Source organism: Phalacrocorax aristotelis, chromosome 23 (assembly GCF_949628215.1).
Source record: "Phalacrocorax aristotelis chromosome 23, bGulAri2.1, whole genome shotgun sequence".
In the NCBI taxonomy this organism is placed as follows: domain Eukaryota; kingdom Metazoa; phylum Chordata; class Aves; order Suliformes; family Phalacrocoracidae; genus Phalacrocorax; species Phalacrocorax aristotelis.
The window spans coordinates 1,354,180-1,374,592 of NC_134298.1; the positions used below are offsets into that span (position 1 = coordinate 1,354,180).

Consider the following 20,413-nt stretch of genomic DNA (forward strand, 5'->3'; position numbering starts at 1 on the left):
TATTCACCTCCTCGGGCCACTGTTTTGCTCTTCTAATCCCTTCTCTCTCTTCTTTACCTTTCCTGTCACCGCCTCCCCACACCAGCCTAGCGGGGAACTGTTGGCCTCCCTCCCTCTGCAGGGCGGGCAGATGGACACCCTGCAGGAGCTCCACCGCATCTTAGTGGCTGCCCCTGTGGCTGCTCTCTGTGAACCACCTCCTTTTCTTCTTCGGACTCATTAAAGTTGTGCTGCATCCAAGCTTGGGCCTCCGAGTCCTCCTTCCTTCTGCGGCAGCTCTTCCAGTCTGCTCAGGGAAGAGGTGGAGCAAGGGGAGGGTGGGACTCACCGCAGTAGATTTTGGTGTGTGCCCTTTCCCCTGGAGCTAACAAAGACAACCCTGGCTACTCCACAGCCAATGGCTATCAGCGAGAGCATGGCTGCAAAGGGCGGCAGGAGTGGGGAATGGGAAGACAAGAATGCACGCGGACAGCCCACAGCCTCCTCTCCACCTTCCCCTCCACTGCATTACGCCATCTAGAGCCCGTGGCCGGTACACATGGGCACAGGCAGGTGAGATAGCGACCTCATATAGCCCTTCAGCACCTGGCAGGGCCCAGCTGCTCTCCAGATAGGCAGGGCTGAGGTAATGCACAAGTCAGGATTAGTATCGGCCACACTCCCTGCGAAGCCAACACCCTCACAAGGCCCTCATGGCTTGTTTCAGCTGTCCACCTTCCCTGCGCAAATGCCTTGTGGCGCAAATGACTGTTAATGCTAACATCTAGTTATGCTTCTCAGTTATACTTTGAAAGTTCCTTTTGGACCTTGGCCTTCAGCCGCAGGCAATGCTCTAAATCCTGGCATCCCATCCGTGGTCTCCTGGGAGCAGAAAAGGAACTCCTGGAGGCACTGCTTGGCGCACAATAACATCTCAGGCACACAGCGCCCCACGAAGCGTGTGAGGTTCCACTCATGCCCTTCCTGCCCTCAGGTCATGGGCTGACCACGGAGGACCTCACCCCGGAGCAGGTGGATGTACCGTGAAGGACACTGTGACCCCGTAAAGAGCTTGCACTGGAAGAGGTTCCTGGCAGGAACTGCCCTCCTGCGGAGAGAAGCCCACGCTGGAGCAGGTCCTCTGGCAGGAGCTGTGACCCCGTGGAGGACCCATGGTGGAGCAGCCCGTGAAGAAATGCAGCCCGGTAGAAGGACCCACGTTGGAGAATTTTGTGAAGGACCTTCTCCCGTGGGTGGGGCCCCACCGTGGAGCAGGGGAGCAGCGTGAAGAGGAAGGAGTGGCAGAGACTATGTGTAACGCAGAGTCCGCAACCCCCCTCCCCATTCAGAGGTGAGGCTCACAGGACGGTAGCTCCCCAGGTTCTCCTTTCTACCCTTTTCAAAGATGGACACACTCTTTCCCTTCTTCCACTCCCCAGGGACTTCACCTGACTGCCATGGCCTTTCAAGACCATGGAGAGTGTCTTGGCAGCTACACCAGCCAATTCCCTCAGGGCTCTGGGATGCATCTCATCAGGTGCCATAGACTTGTGGATGTTCCGGTTCCTCAGGTGGTGGGAGGGGCTTTAGCCCCCTCGTCTCCATCCTGCGGTCCATTGGCTTGAGAGGGTTGAGGAGAGAGGCTACCAGCGAAGACTGAGGCAAGAAAGTTGTTGAGTACCTCAGCTCTCTCCTCGTCTCTTGATTCTAGGCAACCATTCTTGTTCAGCAGGGCGGGTGCACTTTCTTTAGCTTTCTTTTTCTGGCTGTCGTACCTGTAGAAGCCCTTTAGTTATTCTTTGCATCCCTTACCTGTCCCCGCTTCCACTGCTTCCACTGCTTGCGCGGTTCCGTCTTGCTCATTAGTTTGACCAGCATATCTCAGCTCAGCCGTACTGGTCTCTTCCCTTCCTTGCCTGATTTCTTACACCTGGCAACTGCGAGCTCCTGTGCTCTATGGAATGCACCTTCCAAGGTCTGCCGGCACTTCTGTTCCCTTGTCCCTGAGGACCTCTTCCCAGGGGGTCCTGCTGACTAACTCCTTGAAGAGCTGGAAGGCTGCTTTCTGTACGAACCTTCCCACGATCAAAAAATCCCCAAACTTCCACCAACGGCACCAGCGTCTGAGCCAGGTGTTAATCGGGTGAATAATCAGTGAGAACATCCAAGGGCAACGATAGCTAGGGCAGATCCCCTCTTCCTCTGCCACACCATGCAGTGCCCCGTGCGGCCCAGCGGGTGGTTGCACAGATTTGCAAGGCTGAGGTGCCTGGCGGACTGCACATCCCCACCTCCCATCAGAACGAGCACCTCCAGGACAAAAAAGGTTTCTTGCATGGGCCTAAAAGAAGACACAGGTGAGCGACTGACCCTTCCTCCCATGGTACTGTAGAGAGAGCACCGACCAGAACAGCCCATGCTCTCTCTTTGCAGCTCACGGCAAGTACAATCCCATCCTGGCGCGCGAGGGAAGAACAGTTCCATGGCAGAAGCTCTCTCACCACCTTCTCTTTTCCCTCAGGCCACCAACCCCAGCCCCTCTCAGAAAGAGGATCTCTGGGTGCAGATCTCTGGGCGCGTAGGGGAAATAGGGCTGCCACGGGAGTGCTGAGGGCCTTTGCCCACAGCTCAGCCTTGCACAGAAGGGCCTCCTGCCAGGCTGCCAAGAGAAGAGAACTGTACTGGGCCCCTTCTCCTAGGTCCCTCCTCCCCTGAAGCCTACCGCTCGTGGAGAACAGCCTTTGGTGCTTGAACCTCAGAAATTTGGGCCTACAAAGACAGCCGAGATCATCTGCACTGACCTGCCTGTGAGACGTTGAGAGGGAACGGGCTGGGAAAGAGAGTCAGTGAGGGGCTGGATGGTTGGGGAAAGAAATGCAAGGTGGAGGGGGTCTGAGGCAGCCAAGGGAGTGGGTGTTTCTTCTCTGTCACCAGTTGTCATGCAGGACTCTTCCTAGCAGAGTCAGAAAGAGCTGAAGAGAGCAGGTGTCGTGGTTTAGCCGGCAGCTCAGCCCCACACAGTCGCTCGCTCACTCCCCCACCGGTAGATGGGGGAGAGAATCAGAAGGGTAACGCTCGTGGGTTGGGATAAGAACAGTGAAATAATTAAAATTAAAAGAAACAACAACAAAAATGCAACGTAAAGAGAACAACGAGAGGCGTGAAACCCGGTGTGGGGGGGAGGGGAAGGGAGAGGGGAGAGGGGAGGGGAATGAACCGCCAAAACAAACCGCACGCGACGCAACCGCTCACCGCCCGCTGACCCAAAGCCATGCCTCCTCTGAGCCGCAGATTGCCCACCCTTGATATACTGGTCATGGTGTCACATGGTATGGAACGAACATGCCATTGGCCAGTCGGGGTCAGCCGTCCCGGCCGTGGCCTTGCCCCTCCCAGCCTCCCTCCGACGCGGCAGAGCGTGGGAAGCTGGAAAGGTTGTCGACACCCTCACCCCCCACCCCGGAGGAGAATTAACCCCTTCTCAGCCAAAACCAGCACAGCAGGTCATCAACAGAGTAGCTCCCATTCACGGCTTTCCTCCCGCGCAGACCGTGGGGACTCCTTGTACATCTGAGGCTACGGCAGGAGGTTTGGTGAGCTGTGCTCTGCCCATGGCTCTAAACCTGCCACTGGTTCCCAGGTACACAAGCACAAAGGCCACCTGACATCACTGCCCACCGTCCTCTGAAGGGAACAACAGTGGGAGGAAGAGACTGCTCCTGATGGCATAGATAGGAAGCAGGAAAAAAAGAAAAGCATGGCAATGTAAAAAGCACACATGGCACTTCTAATTACCATAGTTGTTGCAGAACCAGGAAGACCTTGGCTGGCTTCCAAACACACCCGGCTGATCTCTCACGCTCCCTCCTCCACAGGACAGAAGGAGATAGAAAGGAGAAAGTAAGGTGAAAGTAAGGCTGTGGGTCAAGGTAAAGACAGGGGGATTACTAACCAAATGCTGTCACCCTTAAAGCAGGCTCGACTTGGGGAAGATTCATTTAACATAGTGCCAATTACAAATAGAGCAGGATGGTGAGAAACAGACCAAAACCCTCTAAAACACCTCCATGCCCACCTCTTTTTCACAGCCTCGACTTCCCTCCTTCGTTCATGGCTCTCTCTCTCCTCCACCCGCAAGCAGCACAGTGTAATGTGGAATGGGGGAGCGTTGTGGCAGGACACAACAGTTCCTTCCTGCCACTCTTTTCTCCTCACATTTTTCTCTGCTCCAGCATGAGTCCTTCCCATAGGCTGCAGTCTTTCAAGACCAGCTCCATCATAGGTCCAGTCCACGGCCTGCAGTCCTTCTGGATAAGACTGCCCCAGCATGGGGGTCCTCCAGGGCCCGCAGTTGGTGCCAGGAGCCTGCTTCAGCGTGGGCTCTGCACAGGCCACAGTTCCAGCAGGGGATATCCACCTGGTCCAGCACGGGGTCCTCCATGGGCTCCTGGTCCAGCGCGGGATCCTCCATGTGGATATCTGCTCCACCGTGGTCTCTCCCACAGGTTGCCCAGCAATCTCTGCACCATTGCCTGAAGCACCTCCTCCTCCTCCTCCTCCCTTTCCTCTGGCCTTGGTGTTTGCGGGACTGTTTCTCAAATGGTTTACTCTCTCCATTCCTCATTTCCTGTGTAGTCTTTTGCCCTTTCTCTGTGTTAGCCAGCATTGCTAACGGGCTCAGCGTTGTGCAGCAGATAGTCCGTGTTGGAGCCGGTTGGAACTGGCTCTGTCAGACATGGCGGTAGCCACTGGATTCTTCTCACAGGGGGCACCCCTGCACCCTTCTCCCCCACCTCCCAAAGCCTTGCCACAGAAACAGGCTGCAGTGGGTCCAAGGGAGTATGAGGCACAGTTAGAGGGATACGAATTCCAAGAGAGAGGAACCAGTCCAGGCTTCAGTAAGGCATGGATGGAATGCTGAATAAGCTTAAGATAAATGGTGTTATTCCTCACGCTTAAAGATTTTGAATAAGTGCTCTAATATGACAGCTATCTAATGTCCTTGAACTTGAGTTTGAAAGCGGCTCCCATGGGAAGGGCAGTCAGGCCTGGCTGAAGCCTCCCAGCAGCACCACCTGGACATGATCTCAGCAAGGTCAACAAAGGGAGAAGGGTGGCCCTCGGTTACACTGCCTCTAAGCTGGAGCAAAGACAAGGCAGACTAGGGTGGAGGACGCACTTAGGTCCCTTACAAGGTACCTGCAGCCTCTGTCACAAAGAGGGAACTTGCCTGACCTCCCTCATGAAACAGCAGCAGAGTTTCTGCAATTGGGCCCTGAAGCACATGTCCCTGCCTTCCTAGACACAGGTGCTGTGCCCTCAGATTCAGGTTTCTGTGGGGAGCATGGGACTCCTGGTGCTTCAACACCAAAGGCGTCCTCAGCTGCTTGACTCTCCCTGTGCCACCCAGAAAGTCAGTCCCACGTCTCACAGCAGAGCATCATCTGGACCCTGGTCCCTTCACTCCAGTACCCACTCGGTGCGAGGTCGTAGGCCCTGCCTCACTCAGCACCAGGCTGAGTGGTGGCATTGGCGTGGACATGAGGAGCCTCTGTCCCGCCCAGTCACCAGCAACACTGCCTCGTCAGGGGATACAATGCCAGGATAACGGCCTGCATAGGCGGGCAGCCTTTCTTGCTCTTTCTCCCCGTACGTAAAGCAAGAAAGGGAGGACGCGAGAGGGCACAAGGGACTGCATTTTGGTTCTCTGAGCAGCTCTCTGCCAGGCCAAAGGCACCACCGTTCAGCTGCAGATGGGCTCCTTCTGGCAAGGGCAACGTGCTGCTCTGCAGTTCTCCTGGACGCACCACGGGACAGTCCCCCTGCTGTGACCTGCGCACGTCCCCATGATGAGGCTCACACAAGTACAGGCTGACCGACGTGTGCTCGTGCATGCCTCCATGGGAGCACGCAAAAATCTGTATGCTCACGTAACGCAAGCCAGGAAAACATAGACTCGTCAAGGTTGGAAAAGACCCCAAAAGATCACCAAGTCCGACCGTCAATCACCAAGTCCACATCAGCAACTGTGGACTCTGCTGAGCAGATGCTGGGGGCTAGATGTGACATGACCTCTCACATGGGAGCCTTTGTGCATCCGGACAAGAAACATGAGAGCGATGCCCATTTCCTGCAAACTTTGCCACAAACAAGCCCACAGGTATGACCCAGGTGCACATCATCACCTGCCTGCACGGCAGGCCGCCAGCACTTGATCTGAGTCTTCTGCCTGCGCTGACGTGTTTCTATCCTGGAAATCCTCAGGCCTCTCATCCCAGCACTTACAGAAGCCTTCATCTGGGAAAGCACGTGGCGTAAGCCAGGAAATGAAAAGGCAGCAGTGCAGGAAGCCAGGACACAGCCCGTACCATTAGCCGGGATGGTCCGCATTTGACGTGAGCTTGTCAGAAAATTATTACTTCCCCAAAGGGTGCCTCTGGGCCTCAGGCAATGCAGGTCTACTATAAAAGGCAGCCCAACTCTCTGTCGTCTCATCCACTTCTCTCGCCTCCTTCTCCTTGGGAATCAGGTGAGAGTGAAGCCTCGTCTCCTCCTCCTCCTCCTCCTTCAGGATCAGGTCTTTCCTCGATGGGTGCCTCAGCCGATATGGGCTGTCCTAGCCCAGGGCTGGGAACTGATTCTCATGGGAGAGGGAAGGGGAGAGGAGGTCTTCCCGAGAGAGGGGCTGGGACTTAGTTGAGGTGGCTCGTGGCCTTTGGGCTGGGCAGCGCGTGCTGGGCCAGGAGGTGCCTTGGCTCCACTGTGGTTGGGTGCAGTGCTGCCCCTCATGTATCCCTGTGCTCTACTTCTTCCCTGCCCTCTCTCCCAGGTGCACCGCTGGACCAGAGACATGTCCTGCTACGACCAGTGCCAGCCCTGCCAGCCCTGCTCGCCCTGTGGCCCGACCCCGCTGGCCAACAGCTGCAATGAGCCCTGTGTCAGGCAGTGCCAGAACTCCACCGTCGTCATCCAGCCCTCCCCCGTGGTGGTGACCCTGCCCGGCCCCATCCTCAGCTCCTTCCCACAGAACACCGTTGTGGGCTCCTCCACCTCCGCTGCTGTTGGCAGCATCCTCAGCTGTGATGGAGTGCCCATCAACTCCGGGGGCTTTGACCTCTCCTGCATTACGAACCGCTACTGTGGCAGCAGATGTCGACCCTGCTAAAGCGGCTGGCAACAACTTTGGCCAAGAACTTCCAAGACCTCAGAACATGGTGCTGCTGGACAGGAGACAGAGCTTCAGGGCACTGTATTCACCTCCTCGGGCCACTGTTTTGCTCTTCTAATCCCTTCTCTCTCTTCTTTACCTTTCCTGTCACCGCCTCCCCACACCAGCCTAGCGGGGAACTGTTGGCCTCCCTCCCTCTGCAGGGCGGGCAGATGGACACCCTGCAGGAGCTCCACCGCATCTTAGTGGCTGCCCCTGTGGCTGCTCTCTGTGAACCACCTCCTTTTCTTCTTCGGACTCATTAAAGTTGTGCTGCATCCAAGCTTGGGCCTCCGAGTCCTCCTTCCTTCTGCGGCAGCTCTTCCAGTCTGCTCAGGGAAGAGGTGGAGCAAGGGGAGGGTGGGACTCACCGCAGTAGATTTTGGTGTGTGTCCTTTCCCCTGGAGCTAACAAAGACAACCCTGGCTACTCCACAGCCAATGGCTATCAGCGAGAGCATGGCTGCAAAGGGCGGCAGGAGTGGGGAATGGGAAGACAAGAATGCACACGGACAGCCCACAGCCTCCTCTCCACCTTCCCCTCCACTGCATTACGCCATCTAGAGCCCGTGGCCGGTACACATGGGCACAGGCAGGTGAGATAGCGACCTCATATAGCCCTTCAGCACCTGGCAGGGCCCAGCTGCTCTCCAGATAGGCAGGGCTGAGGTAATGCACAAGTCAGGATTAGTATCGGCCACACTCCCTGCGAAGCCAACACCCCCACAAGGCCCTCATGGCTTGTTTCAGCTGTCCACCTTCCCTGCGCAAATGCCTTGTGGCGCAAATGACTGTTAATGCTAACATCTAGTTATGCTTTTCAGTTATACTTTGAAAGTTCCTTTTGGACCTTGGCCTTCAGCCGCAGGCAATGCTCTAAATCCTGGCATCCATCCGTGGTCTCCTGGGAGCAGAAAAGGAACTCCTGGAGGCACTGCTTGGCGCACAATAACATCTCAGGCACACAGCGCCCCACGAAGCGTGTGAGGTTCCACTCATGCCCTTCCTGCCCTCAGGTCGTGGGCTGACCACGGAGGACCTCACCCCGGAGCAGGTGGATGTACCGTGAAGGACACTGTGACCCCGTAAAGAGCTTGCACTGGAAGAGGTTCCTGGCAGGAACTGCCCTCCTGCGGAGAGAAGCCCACGCTGGAGCAGGTCCTCTGGCAGGAGCTGTGACCCCGTGGAGGACCCATGGTGGAGCAGCCCGTGAAGAAATGCAGCCCGGTGGAAGGACCCACATTGGAGACTTTTGTGAAGGACCTTCTCCCGTGGGTGGGGCCCCACCGTGGAGCAGGGGAGCAGCGTGAAGAGGAAGGAGTGGCAGAGACTATGTGTAACGCAGAGTCCGCAACCCCCCTCCCCATTCAGAGGTGAGGCTCACAGGACGGTAGCTCCCCAGGTTCTCCTTTCTACCCTTTTCAAAGATGGACACACTCTTTCCCTTCTTCCACTCCCCAGGGACTTCACCTGACTGCCATGGCCTTTCAAGACCATGGAGAGTGTCTTGGCAGCTACACCAGCCAATTCCCTCAGGGCTCTGGGATGCATCTCATCAGGTGCCATAGACTTGTGGATGTTCCGGTTCCTCAGGTGGTGGGAGGGGCTTTAGCCCCCTCGTCTCCATCCTGCGGTCCATTGGCTTGAGAGGGTTGAGGAGAGAGGCTACCAGCGAAGACTGAGGCAAGAAAGTTGTTGAGTACCTCAGCTCTCTCCTCGTCTCTTGATACTAGGCAACCATTCTTGTTCAGCAGGGCAGGTGCACTTTCTTTAGCTTTCTTTTTCTGGCTGTCGTACCTGTAGAAGCCCTTTAGTTATTCTTTGCATCCCTTACCTGTCCCCGCTTCCACTGCTTCCACTGCTTGCGCGGTTCCCTCTTGCTCATTAGTTTGACCAGCATATCTCAGCTCAGCCGTACTGGTCTCTTCCCTTCCTTGCCTGATTTCTTACACCTGGCAACTGCGAGCTCCTGTGCTCTATGGAATGCACCTTCCAAGGTCTGCCGGCACTTCTGTTCCCTTGTCCCTGAGGACCTCTTCCCAGGGGGTCCTGCTGACTAACTCCTTGAAGAGCTGGAAGGCTGCTTTCTGTACGAACCTTCCCACGATCAAAAAATCCCCAAACTTCCACCAACGGCACCAGCGTCTGAGCCAGGTGTTAATCGGGTGAATAATCAGTGAGAACATCCAAGGGCAACGATAGCTAGGGCAGATCCCCTCTTCCTCTGCCACACCATGCAGTGCCCTGTGCGGCCCAGCGGGTGGTTGCACAGATTTGCAAGGCTGAGGTGCCTGGCGGACTGCACATCCCCACCTCCCATCAGAACGAGCACCTCCAGGACAAAAAAGGTTTCTTGCATGGGCCTAAAAGAAGACACAGGTGAGCGACTGACCCTTCCTCCCATGGTACTGTAGAGAGAGCACCGACCAGAACAGCCCATGCTCTCTCTTTGCAGCTCACGGCAAGTACAATCCCATCCTGGCGCGCGAGGGAAGAACAGTTCCATGGCAGAAGCTCTCTCACCACCTTCTCTTTTCCCTCAGGCCACCAACCCCAGCCCCTCTCAGAAAGAGGATCTTTGGGTGCAGATCTCTGGGCGCGTAGGGGAAATAGGGCTGCCACGGGAGTGCTGAGGGCCTTTGCCCACAGCTCAGCCTTGCACAGAAGGGCCTCCTGCCAGGCTGCCAAGAGAAGAGAACTGTACTGGGCCCCTTCTCCTAGGTCCCTCCTCCCCTGAAGCCTACCGCTCGTGGAGAACAGCCTTTGGTGCTTGAACCTCAGAAATTTGGGCCTACAAAGACAGCCGAGATCATCTGCACTGACCTGCCTGTGAGACGTTGAGAGGGAACGGGCTGGGAAAGAGAGTCAGTGAGGGGCTGGATGGTTGGGGAAAGAAATGCAAGGTGGAGGGGGTCTGAGGCAGCCAAGGGAGTGGGTGTTTCTCCTCTGTCACCGGTTGTCATTCAGGACTCTTCCTAGCAGAGTCAGAAAGAGCTGAAGAGAGCAGGTGTCGTGATTTAGCCGGCAGCTCAGCCCCACACAGTCGCTCGCTCACTCCCCCACCGGTAGATGGGGGAGAGAATCAGAAGGGTAACGCTCGTGGGTTGGGATAAGAACAGTGAAATAATTAAAATTAAAAGAAACAACAACAAAAATGCAACGTAAAGAGAACAACGAGAGGCGTGAAACCCGGTGTGGGGGGGAGGGGAAGGGAGAGGGGAGAGGGGAGGGGAATGAACCGCCAAAACAAACCGCACGCGACGCAACCGCTCACCGCCCGCCGACCCAAAGCCATGCCTCCTCTGAGCCGCAGATTGCCCACCCTTGATATACTGGTCATGGTGTCACATGGTATGGAACGAACATGCCATTGGCCAGTCGGGGTCAGCCGCCCCGGCCGTGGCCTTGCCCCTCCCAGCCTCCCGCCGACGCGGCAGAGCGTGGGAAGCTGGAAAGGTTGTCGACACCCCCACCCCCCCACCCCCCACCCCACCCCGGAGGAGAATTAACCCCTTCTCAGCCAAAACCAGCACAGCAGGTCATCAACAGAGTAGCTCCCATTCACGGCTTTCCTCCCGCGCAGACCGTGGGGACTCCTTGTACATTTGAGGCTACGGCAGGAGGTTTGGTGAGCTGTGCTCTGCCCATGGCTCTACACCTGCCACTGGTTCCCAGGTACACAAGCACAAAGGCCACCTGACATCACTGCCCACCGTCCTCTGAAGGGAACAACAGTGGGAGGAAGAGACTGCTCCTGATGGCATAGATAGGAAGCAGGAAAAAAAGAAAAGCATGGCAATGTAAAAAGCACACATGGCACTTCTAATTACCATAGTTGTTGCAGAACCAGGAAGACCTTGGCTGGCTTCCAAACACACCCGGCTGATCTCTCACGCTCCCTCCTCCACAGGACAGAAGGAGATAGAAAGGAGAAAGTAAGGTGAAAGTAAGGCTGTGGGTCAAGGTAAAGACAGGGGGATTACTAACCAAATGCTGTCACCCTTAAAGCAGGCTCGACTTGGGGAAGATTCATTTAACATAGTGCCAATTACAAATAGAGCAGGATGGTGAGAAACAGACCAAAACCCTCTAAAACACCTCCATGCCCACCTCTTTTTCACAGCCTCGACTTCCCTCCTTCGTTCATGGCTCTCTCTCTCCTCCACCCGCAAGCAGCACAGTGTAATGTGGAATGGGGGAGCGTTGTGGCAGGACACAACAGTTCCTTCCTGCCACTCTTTTCTCCTCACATTTTTCTCTGCTCCAGCATGAGTCCTTCCCATAGGCTGCAGTCTTTCAAGACCAGCTCCATCATAGGTCCAGTCCACGGCCTGCAGTCCTTCTGGATAAGACTGCCCCAGCATGGGGGTCCTCCAGGGCCCGCAGTTGGTGCCAGGAGCCTGCTTCAGCGTGGGCTCTGCACAGGCCACAGTTCCAGCAGGGGATATCCACCTGGTCCAGCACGGGGTCCTCCATGGGCTCCTGGTCCAGCGCGGGATCCTCCATGTGGATATCTGCTCCACCGTGGTCTCTCCCACAGGTTGCCCAGCAATCTCTGCACCATTGCCTGAAGCACCTCCTCCTCCTCCTCCTCCCTTTCCTCTGGCCTTGGTGTTTGTGGGACTGTTTCTCAAATGGTTTACTCTCTCCATTCCTCATTTCCTGTGTAGTCTTTTGCCCTTTCTCTAAGATGTGTTAGCCAGCATTGCTAACGGGCTCAGCGTTGTGCAGCAGATAGTCCGTGTTGGAGCCGGTTGGAACTGGCTCTGTCAGACATGGCGGTAGCCACTGGATTCTTCTCACAGGGGGCACCCCTGCACCCTTCTCCCCCACCTCCCAAAGCCTTGCCACAGAAACAGGCTGCAGTGGGTCCAAGGGAGTATGAGGCACAGTTAGAGGGATACGAATTCCAAGAGAGAGGAACCAGTCCAGGCTTCAGTAAGGCATGGATGGAATGCTGAATAAGCTTAAGATAAATGGTATTATTCCTCACGCTTAAAGATTTTGAATAAGTGCTCTAATATGACAGCTATCTAATGTCCTTGAACTTGAGTTTGAAAGCGGCTCCCATGGGAAGGGCAGTCAGGCCTGGCTGAAGCCTCCCAGCAGCACCACCTGGACATGATCTCAGCAAGGTCAACAAAGGGAGAAGGGTGGCCCTCGGTTACACTGCCTCTAAGCTGGAGCAAAGACAAGGCAGACTAGGGTGGAGGACGCACTTAGGTCCCTTACAAGGTACCTGCAGCCTCTGTCACAAAGAGGGAACTTGCCTGACCTCCCTCATGAAACAGCAGCAGAGTTTCTGCAATTGGGCCCTGAAGCACATGTCCCTGCCTTCCTAGACACAGGTGCTGTGCCCTCAGATTCAGGTTTCTGTGGGGAGCATGGGACTCCTGGTGCTTCAACACCAAAGGCGTCCTCAGCTGCTTGACTCTCCCTGTGCCACCCAGAAAGTCAGTCCCACGTCTCACAGCAGAGCATCATCTGGACCCTGGTCCCTTCACTCCAGTACCCACTCGGTGCGAGGTCGTAGGCCCTGCCTCACTCAGCACCAGGCTGAGTGGTGGCATTGGCGTGGACATGAGGAGCCTCTGTCCCGCCCAGTCACCAGCAACACTGCCTCGTCAGGGGATACAATGCCAGGATAACGGCCTGCATAGGCGGGCAGCCTTTCTTGCTCTTTCTCCCCATACGTAAAGCAAGAAAGGGAGGACGCGAGAGGGCACAAGGGACTGCATTTTGGTTCTCTGAGCAGCTCTCTGCCAGGCCAAAGGCACCACCGTTCAGCTGCAGATGGGCTCCTTCTGGCAAGGGCAACGTGCTGCTCTGCAGTTCTCCTGGACGCACCACGGGACAGTCCCCCTGCTGTGACCTGCGCACGTCCCCATGATGAGGCTCACACAAGTACAGGCTGACCGACGTGTGCTCGTGCATGCCTCCATGGGAGCACGCAAAAATCTGTATGCTCACGTAACGCAAGCCAGGAAAACATAGACTCGTCAAGGTTGGAAAAGACCCCAAAAGATCACCAAGTCCGACCGTCAATCACCAAGTCCACATCAGCAACTGTGGACTCTGCTGAGCAGATGCTGGGGGCTAGATGTGACACGACCTCTCACATGGGAGCCTTTGTGCATCCGGACAAGAAACATGAGAGCGATGCCCATTTCCTGCAAACTTTGCCACAAACAAGCCCACAGGTATGACCCAGGTGCACATCATCACCTGACTGCACGGCAGGCCGCCAGCACTTGATCTGAGTCTTCTGCCTGCGCTGACGTGTTTCTATCCTGGAAATCCTCAGGCCTCTCATCCCAGCACTTACAGAAGCCTTCATCTGGGAAAGCACGTGGCGTAAGCCAGGAAATGAAAAGGCAGCAGTGCAGGAAGCCAGGACGCAGCCCGTACCATTAGCCGGGATGGTCCGCATTTGACGTGAGCTTGTCAGAAAATTATTACTTCCCCAAAGGGTGCCTCTGGGCCTCAGGCAATGCAGGTCTACTATAAAAGGCAGCCCAACTCTCTGTCGTCTCATCCACTTCTCTCGCCTCCTTCTCCTTGGGAATCAGGTGAGAGTGAAGCCTCGTCTCCTCCTCCTCCTCCTCCTTCAGGATCAGGTCTTTCCTCGATGGGTGCCTCAGCCGATATGGGCTGTCCTAGCCCAGGGCTGGGAACTGATTCTCATGGGAGAGGGAAGGGGAGAGGAGGTCTTCCCGAGAGAGGGGCTGGGACTTAGTTGAGGTGGCTCGTGGCCTTTGGGCTGGGCAGCGCGTGCTGGGCCAGGAGGTGCCTTGGCTCCACTGTGGTTGGGTGCAGTGCTGCCCCTCATGTATCCCTGTGCTCTACTTCTTCCCTGCCCTCTCTCCCAGGTGCACCGCTGGACCAGAGACATGTCCTGCTACGACCAGTGCCAGCCCTGCCAGCCCTGCTCGCCCTGTGGCCCGACCCCGCTGGCCAACAGCTGCAATGAGCCCTGTGTCAGGCAGTGCCAGAACTCCACCGTCGTCATCCAGCCCTCCCCCGTGGTGGTGACCCTGCCCGGCCCCATCCTCAGCTCCTTCCCACAGAACACTGTTGTGGGCTCCTCCACCTCCGCTGCTGTTGGCAGCATCCTCAGCTGTGATGGAGTGCCCATCAACTCCGGGGGCTTTGACCTCTCCTGCATTACGAACCGCTACTGTGGCAGCAGATGTCGACCCTGCTAAAGCGGCTGGCAACAACTTTGGCCAAGAACTTCCAAGACCTCAGAACATGGTGCTGCTGGACAGGAGACAGAGCTTCAGGGCACTGTATTCACCTCCTCGGGCCACTGTTTTGCTCTTCTAATCCCTTCTCTCTCTTCTTTACCTTTCCTGTCACCGCCTCCCCACACCAGCCTAGCGGGGAACTGTTGGCCTCCCTCCCTCTGCAGGGCGGGCAGATGGACACCCTGCAGGAGCTCCACCGCATCTTAGTGGCTGCCCCTGTGGCTGCTCTCTGTGAACCACCTCCTTTTCTTCTTCGGACTCATTAAAGTTGTGCTGCATCCAAGCTTGGGCCTCCGAGTCCTCCTTCCTTCTGCGGCAGCTCTTCCAGTCTGCTCAGGGAAGAGGTGGAGCAAGGGGAGGGTGGGACTCACCGCAGTAGATTTTGGTGTGTGCCCTTTCCCCTGGAGCTAACAAAGACAACCCTGGCTACTCCACAGCCAATGGCTATCAGCGAGAGCATGGCTGCAAAGGGCGGCAGGAGTGGGGAATGGGAAGACAAGAATGCACACGGACAGCCCACAGCCTCCTCTCCACCTTCCCCTCCACTGCATTACGCCATCTAGAGCCCGTGGCCGGTACACATGGGCACAGGCAGGTGAGATAGCGACCTCATATAGCCCTTCAGCACCTGGCAGGGCCCAGCTGCTCTCCAGATAGGCAGGGCTGAGGTAATGCACAAGTCAGGATTAGTATCGGCCACACTCCCTGCGAAGCCAACACCCCCACAAGGCCCTCATGGCTTGTTTCAGCTGTCCACCTTCCCTGCGCAAATGACTGTTAATGCTAACATCTAGTTATGCTTTTCAGTTATACTTTGAAAGTTCCTTTTGGACCTTGGCCTTCAGCCGCAGGCAGTGCTCTAAATCCTGGCATCCATCCGTGGTCTCCTGGGAGCAGAAAAGGAACTCCTGGAGGCACTGCTTGGCGCACAATAACATCTCAGGCACACAGCGCCCCACGAAGCGTGTGAGGTTCCACTCATGCCCTTCCTGCCCTCAGGTCGTGGGCTGACCACGGAGGACCTCACCCCGGAGCAGGTGGATGTACCATGAAGGACACTGTGACCCCGTAAAGAGCTTGCACTGGAAGAGGTTCCTGGCAGGAACTGCCCTCCTGCGGAGAGAAGCCCACGCTGGAGCAGGTCCTCTGGCAGGAGCTGTGACCCCGTGGAGGACCCATGGTGGAGCAGCCCGTGAAGAAATGCAGCCCGGTGGAAGGACCCACATTGGAGACTTTTGTGAAGGACCTTCTCCCGTGGGTGGGGCCCCACCGTGGAGCAGGGGAGCAGCGTGAAGAGGAAGGAGTGGCAGAGACTATGTGTAACGCAGAGTCCGCAACCCCCCTCCCCATTCAGAGGTGAGGCTCACAGGACGGTAGCTCCCCAGGTTCTCCTTTCTACCCTTTTCAAAGATGGACACACTCTTTCCCTTCTTCCACTCCCCAGGGACTTCACCTGACTGCCATGGCCTTTCAAGACCATGGAGAGTGTCTTGGCAGCTACACCAGCCAATTCCCTCAGGACTCTGGGATGCATCTCATCAGGTGCCATAGACTTGTGGATGTTCCGGTTCCTCAGGTGGTGGGAGGGGCTTTAGCCCCCTCGTCTCCATCCTGCGGTCCATTGGCTTGAGAGGGTTGAGGAGAGAGGCTACCAGCGAAGACTGAGGCAAGAAAGTTGTTGAGTACCTCAGCTCTCTCCTCGTCTCTTGATTCTAGGCAACCATTCTTGTTCAGCAGGGCGGGTGCACTTTCTTTAGCTTTCTTTTTCTGGCTGTCGTACCTGTAGAAGCCCTTTAGTTATTCTTTGCATCCCTTACCTGTCCCCGCTTCCACTGCTTCCACTGCTTGCGCGGTTCCCTCTTGCTCATTAGTTTGACCAGCATATCTCAGCTCAGCCGTACTGGTCTCTTCCCTTCCTTGCCTGATTTCTTACACCTGGCAACTGCGAGCTCCTGTGCTCTATGGAATGCACCTTCCAAGGTCTGCCGGCACTTCTGTTCCCTTGTCCCTGAGGACCTCTTCCCAGGGGGTCCTGCTGACTAACTCCTTGAAGAGCTGGAAGGCTGCTTTCTGTACGAACCTTCCCACGATCAAAAAATCCCCAAACTTCCACCAACGGCACCAGCGTCTGAGCCAGGTGTTAATCGGGTGAATAATCAGTGAGAACATCCAAGGGCAACGATAGCTAGGGCAGATCCCCTCTTCCTCTGCCACACCATGCAGTGCCCCGTGCGGCCCAGCGGGTGGTTGCACAGATTTGCAAGGCTGAGGTGCCTGGCGGACTGCACATCCCCACCTCCCATCAGAACGAGCACCTCCAGGACAAAAAAGGTTTCTTGCATGGGCCTAAAAGAAGACACAGGTGAGCGACTGACCCTTCCTCCCATGGTACTGTAGAGAGAGCACCGACCAGAACAGCCCATGCTCTCTCTTTGCAGCTCACGGCAAGTACAATCCCATCCTGGCGCGCGAGGGAAGAACAGTTCCATGGCAGAAGCTCTCTCACCACCTTCTCTTTTCCCTCAGGCCACCAACCCCAGCCCCTCTCAGAAAGAGGATCTTTGGGTGCAGATCTCTGGGCGCGTAGGGGAAATAGGGCTGCCACGGGAGTGCTGAGGGCCTTTGCCCACAGCTCAGCCTTGCACAGAAGGGCCTCCTGCCAGGCTGCCAAGAGAAGAGAACTGTACTGGGCCCCTTCTCCTAGGTCCCTCCTCCCCTGAAGCCTACCGCTCGTGGAGAACAGCCTTTGGTGCTTGAACCTCAGAAATTTGGGCCTACAAAGACAGCCGAGATCATCTGCACTGACCTGCCTGTGAGACGTTGAGAGGGAACGGGCTGGGAAAGAGAGTCAGTGAGGGGCTGGATGGTTGGGGAAAGAAATGCAAGGTGGAGGGGGTCTGAGGCAGCCAAGGGAGTGGGTGTTTCTCCTCTGTCACCGGTTGTCATTCAGGACTCTTCCTAGCAGAGTCAGAAAGAGCTGAAGAGAGCAGGTGTCGTGATTTAGCCGGCAGCTCAGCCCCACACAGTCGCTCGCTCACTCCCCCACTGGTAGATGGGGGAGAGAATCAGAAGGGTAACGCTCGTGGGTTGGGATAAGAACAGTGAAATAATTAAAATTAAAAGAAACAACAACAAAAATGCAACGTAAAGAGAACAACGAGAGGCGTGAAACCCGGTGTGGGGGGGAGGGGAAGGGAGAGGGGAGAGGGGAGGGGAATGAACCGCCAAAACAAACCGCACGCGACGCAACCGCTCACCGCCCGCCGACCCAAAGCCATGCCTCCTCTGAGCCGCAGATTGCCCACCCTTGATATACTGGTCATGGTGTCACATGGTATGGAACGAACATGCCATTGGCCAGTCGGGGTCAGCCGCCCCGGCCGTGGCCTTGCCCCTCCCAGCCTCCCGCCGACGCGGCAGAGCGTGGGAAGCTGGAAAGGTTGTCGACACCCCCACCCCCCCACCCCCCACCCCACCCCGGAGGAGAATTAACCCCTTCTCAGCCAAAACCAGCACAGCAGGTCATCAACAGAGTAGCTCCCATTCACGGCTTTCCTCCCGCGCAGACCATGGGGACTCCTTGTACATTTGAGGCTACGGCAGGAGGTTTGGTGAGCTGTGCTCTGCCCATGGCTCTAAACCTGCCACTGGTTCCCAGGTACACAAGCACAAAGGCCACCTGACATCACTGCCCACCGTCCTCTGAAGGGAACAACAGTGGGAGGAAGAGACTGCTCCTGATGGCATAGATAGGAAGCAGGAAAAAAAGAAAAGCATGGCAATGTAAAAAGCACACATGGCACTTCTAATTACCATAGTTGTTGCAGAACCAGGAAGACCTTGGCTGGCTTCCAAACACACCCGGCTGATCTCTCACGCTCCCTCCTCCACAGGACAGAAGGAGATAGAAAGGAGAAAGTAAGGTGAAAGTAAGGCTGTGGGTCAAGGTAAAGACAGGGGGATTACTAACCAAATGCTGTCACCCTTAAAGCAGGCTCGACTTGGGGAAGATTCATTTAACATAGTGCCAATTACAAATAGAGCAGGATGGTGAGAAACAGACCAAAACCCTCTAAAACACCTCCATGCCCACCTCTTTTTCACAGCCTCGACTTCCCTCCTTCGTTCATGGCTCTCTCTCTCCTCCACCCGCAAGCAGCACAGTGTAATGTGGAATGGGGGAGCGTTGTGGCAGGACACAACAGTTCCTTCCTGCCACTCTTTTCTCCTCACATTTTTCTCTGCTCCAGCATGAGTCCTTCCCATAGGCTGCAGTCTTTCAAGACCAGCTCCATCATAGGTCCAGTCCACGGCCTGCAGTCCTTCTGGATAAGACTGCCCCAGCATGGGGGTCCTCCAGGGCCCGCAGTTGGTGCCAGGAGCCTGCTTCAGCGTGGGCTCTGCACAGGCCACAGTTCCAGCAGGGGATATCCACCTGGTCCAGCACGGGGTCCTCCATGGGCTCCTGGTCCAGCGCGGGATCCTCCATGTGGATATCTGCTCCACCGTGGTCTCTCCCACAGGTTGCCCAGCAATCTCTGCACCATTGCCTGAAGCACCTCCTCCTCCTCCTCCTCCCTTTCCTCTGGCCTTGGTGTTTGTGGGACTGTTTCTCAAATGGTTTACTCTCTCCATTCCTCATTTCCTGTGTAGTCTTTTGCCCTTTCTCTAAGATGTGTTAGCCAGCATTGCTAACGGGCTCAGCGTTGTGCAGCAGATAGTCCGTGTTGGAGCCGGTTGGAACTGGCTCTGTCAGACATGGTGGTAGCCACTGGATTCTTCTCACAGGGGGCACCCCTGCACCCTTCTCCCCCACCTCCCAAAGCCTTGCCACAGAAACAGGCTGCAGTGGGTCCAAGGGAGTATGAGGCACAGTTAGAGGGATACGAATTCCAAGAGAGAGGAACCAGTCCAGGCTTCAGTAAGGCATGGATGGAATGCTGAATAAGCTTAAGATAAATGGTGTTATTCCTCACGCTTAAAGATTTTGAATAAGTGCTCTAATATGACAGCTATCTAATGTCCTTGAACTTGAGTTTGAAAGCGGCTCCCATGGGAAGGGCAGTCAGGCCTGGCTGAAGCCTCCCAGCAGCACCACCTGGACATGATCTCAGCAAGGTCAACAAAGGGAGAAGGGTGGCCCTCGGTTACACTGCCTCTAAGCTGGAGCAAAGACAAGGCAGACTAGGGTGGAGGACGCACTTAGGTCCCTTACAAGGTACCTGCAGCCTCTGTCACAAAGAGGGAACTTGCCTGACCTCCCTCATGAAACAGCAGCAGAGTTTCTGCAATTGGGCCCTGAAGCACATGTCCCTGCCTTCCTAGACACAGGTGCTGTGCCCTCAGATTCAGGTTTCTGTGGGGAGCATGGGACTCCTGGTGCTTCAACACCAAAGGCGTCCTCAGCTGCTTGACTCTCCCTGTGCCACCCAGAAAGTCAGTCCCACGTCTCACAGCAGAGCATCATCTGGACCCTGGTCCCTTCACTCCAGTACCCACTCGGTGCGAGGTCGTAGGCCCTGCCTCACTCAGCACCAGGCTGAGTGGTGGCATTGGCGTGGACATGAGGAGCCTCTGTCCCGCCCAGTCACCAGCAACACTGCCTCGTCAGGGGATACAATGCCAGGATAACGGCCTGCATAGGCAGGCAGCCTTTCTTGCTCTTTCTCCCCATACGTAAAGCAAGAAAGGGAGGACGCGAGAGGGCACAAGGGACTGCATTTTGGTTCTCTGAGCAGCTCTCTGCCAGGCCAAAGGCACCACCGTTCAGCTGCAGATGGGCTCCTTCTGGCAAGGGCAACGTGCTGCTCTGCAGTTCTCCTGGACGCACCACGGGACAGTCCCCCTGCTGTGACCTGCGCACGTCCCCATGATGAGGCTCACACAAGTACAGGCTGACCGACGTGTGCTCGTGCATGCCTCCATGGGAGCACGCAAAAATCTGTATGCTCACGTAACGCAAGCCAGGAAAACATAGACTC

General features: G+C 56.2%; 2 protein-coding genes across 2 annotated transcripts; both read left to right on the forward strand.

Annotated features, from left to right (window-relative positions):
• The first annotated feature begins 6,466 nt into the window (after positions 1–6,466).
• On the forward strand, positions 6,467–7,144 carry LOC142067738 (feather keratin Cos1-1/Cos1-3/Cos2-1-like). Its single transcript, XM_075116675.1, has 3 exons — positions 6,467–6,524; positions 6,644–6,646; positions 6,828–7,144. Exon 3 carries the CDS (start codon positions 6,830–6,832, stop codon positions 7,142–7,144), a length of 315 nt encoding a protein of 104 aa, XP_074972776.1. The 5' UTR covers positions 6,467–6,524; positions 6,644–6,646; positions 6,828–6,829.
• A 6,568-nt stretch (positions 7,145–13,712) lies between these two features.
• On the forward strand, positions 13,713–14,390 carry LOC142067782 (feather keratin Cos1-1/Cos1-3/Cos2-1-like). Its single transcript, XM_075116741.1, has 3 exons — positions 13,713–13,770; positions 13,890–13,892; positions 14,074–14,390. The coding sequence occupies exon 3, from the start codon at positions 14,076–14,078 to the stop codon at positions 14,388–14,390; it is 315 nt and encodes a 104-aa protein (XP_074972842.1). The 5' UTR covers positions 13,713–13,770; positions 13,890–13,892; positions 14,074–14,075.
• The last annotated feature ends 6,023 nt before the right edge of the window (positions 14,391–20,413 follow it).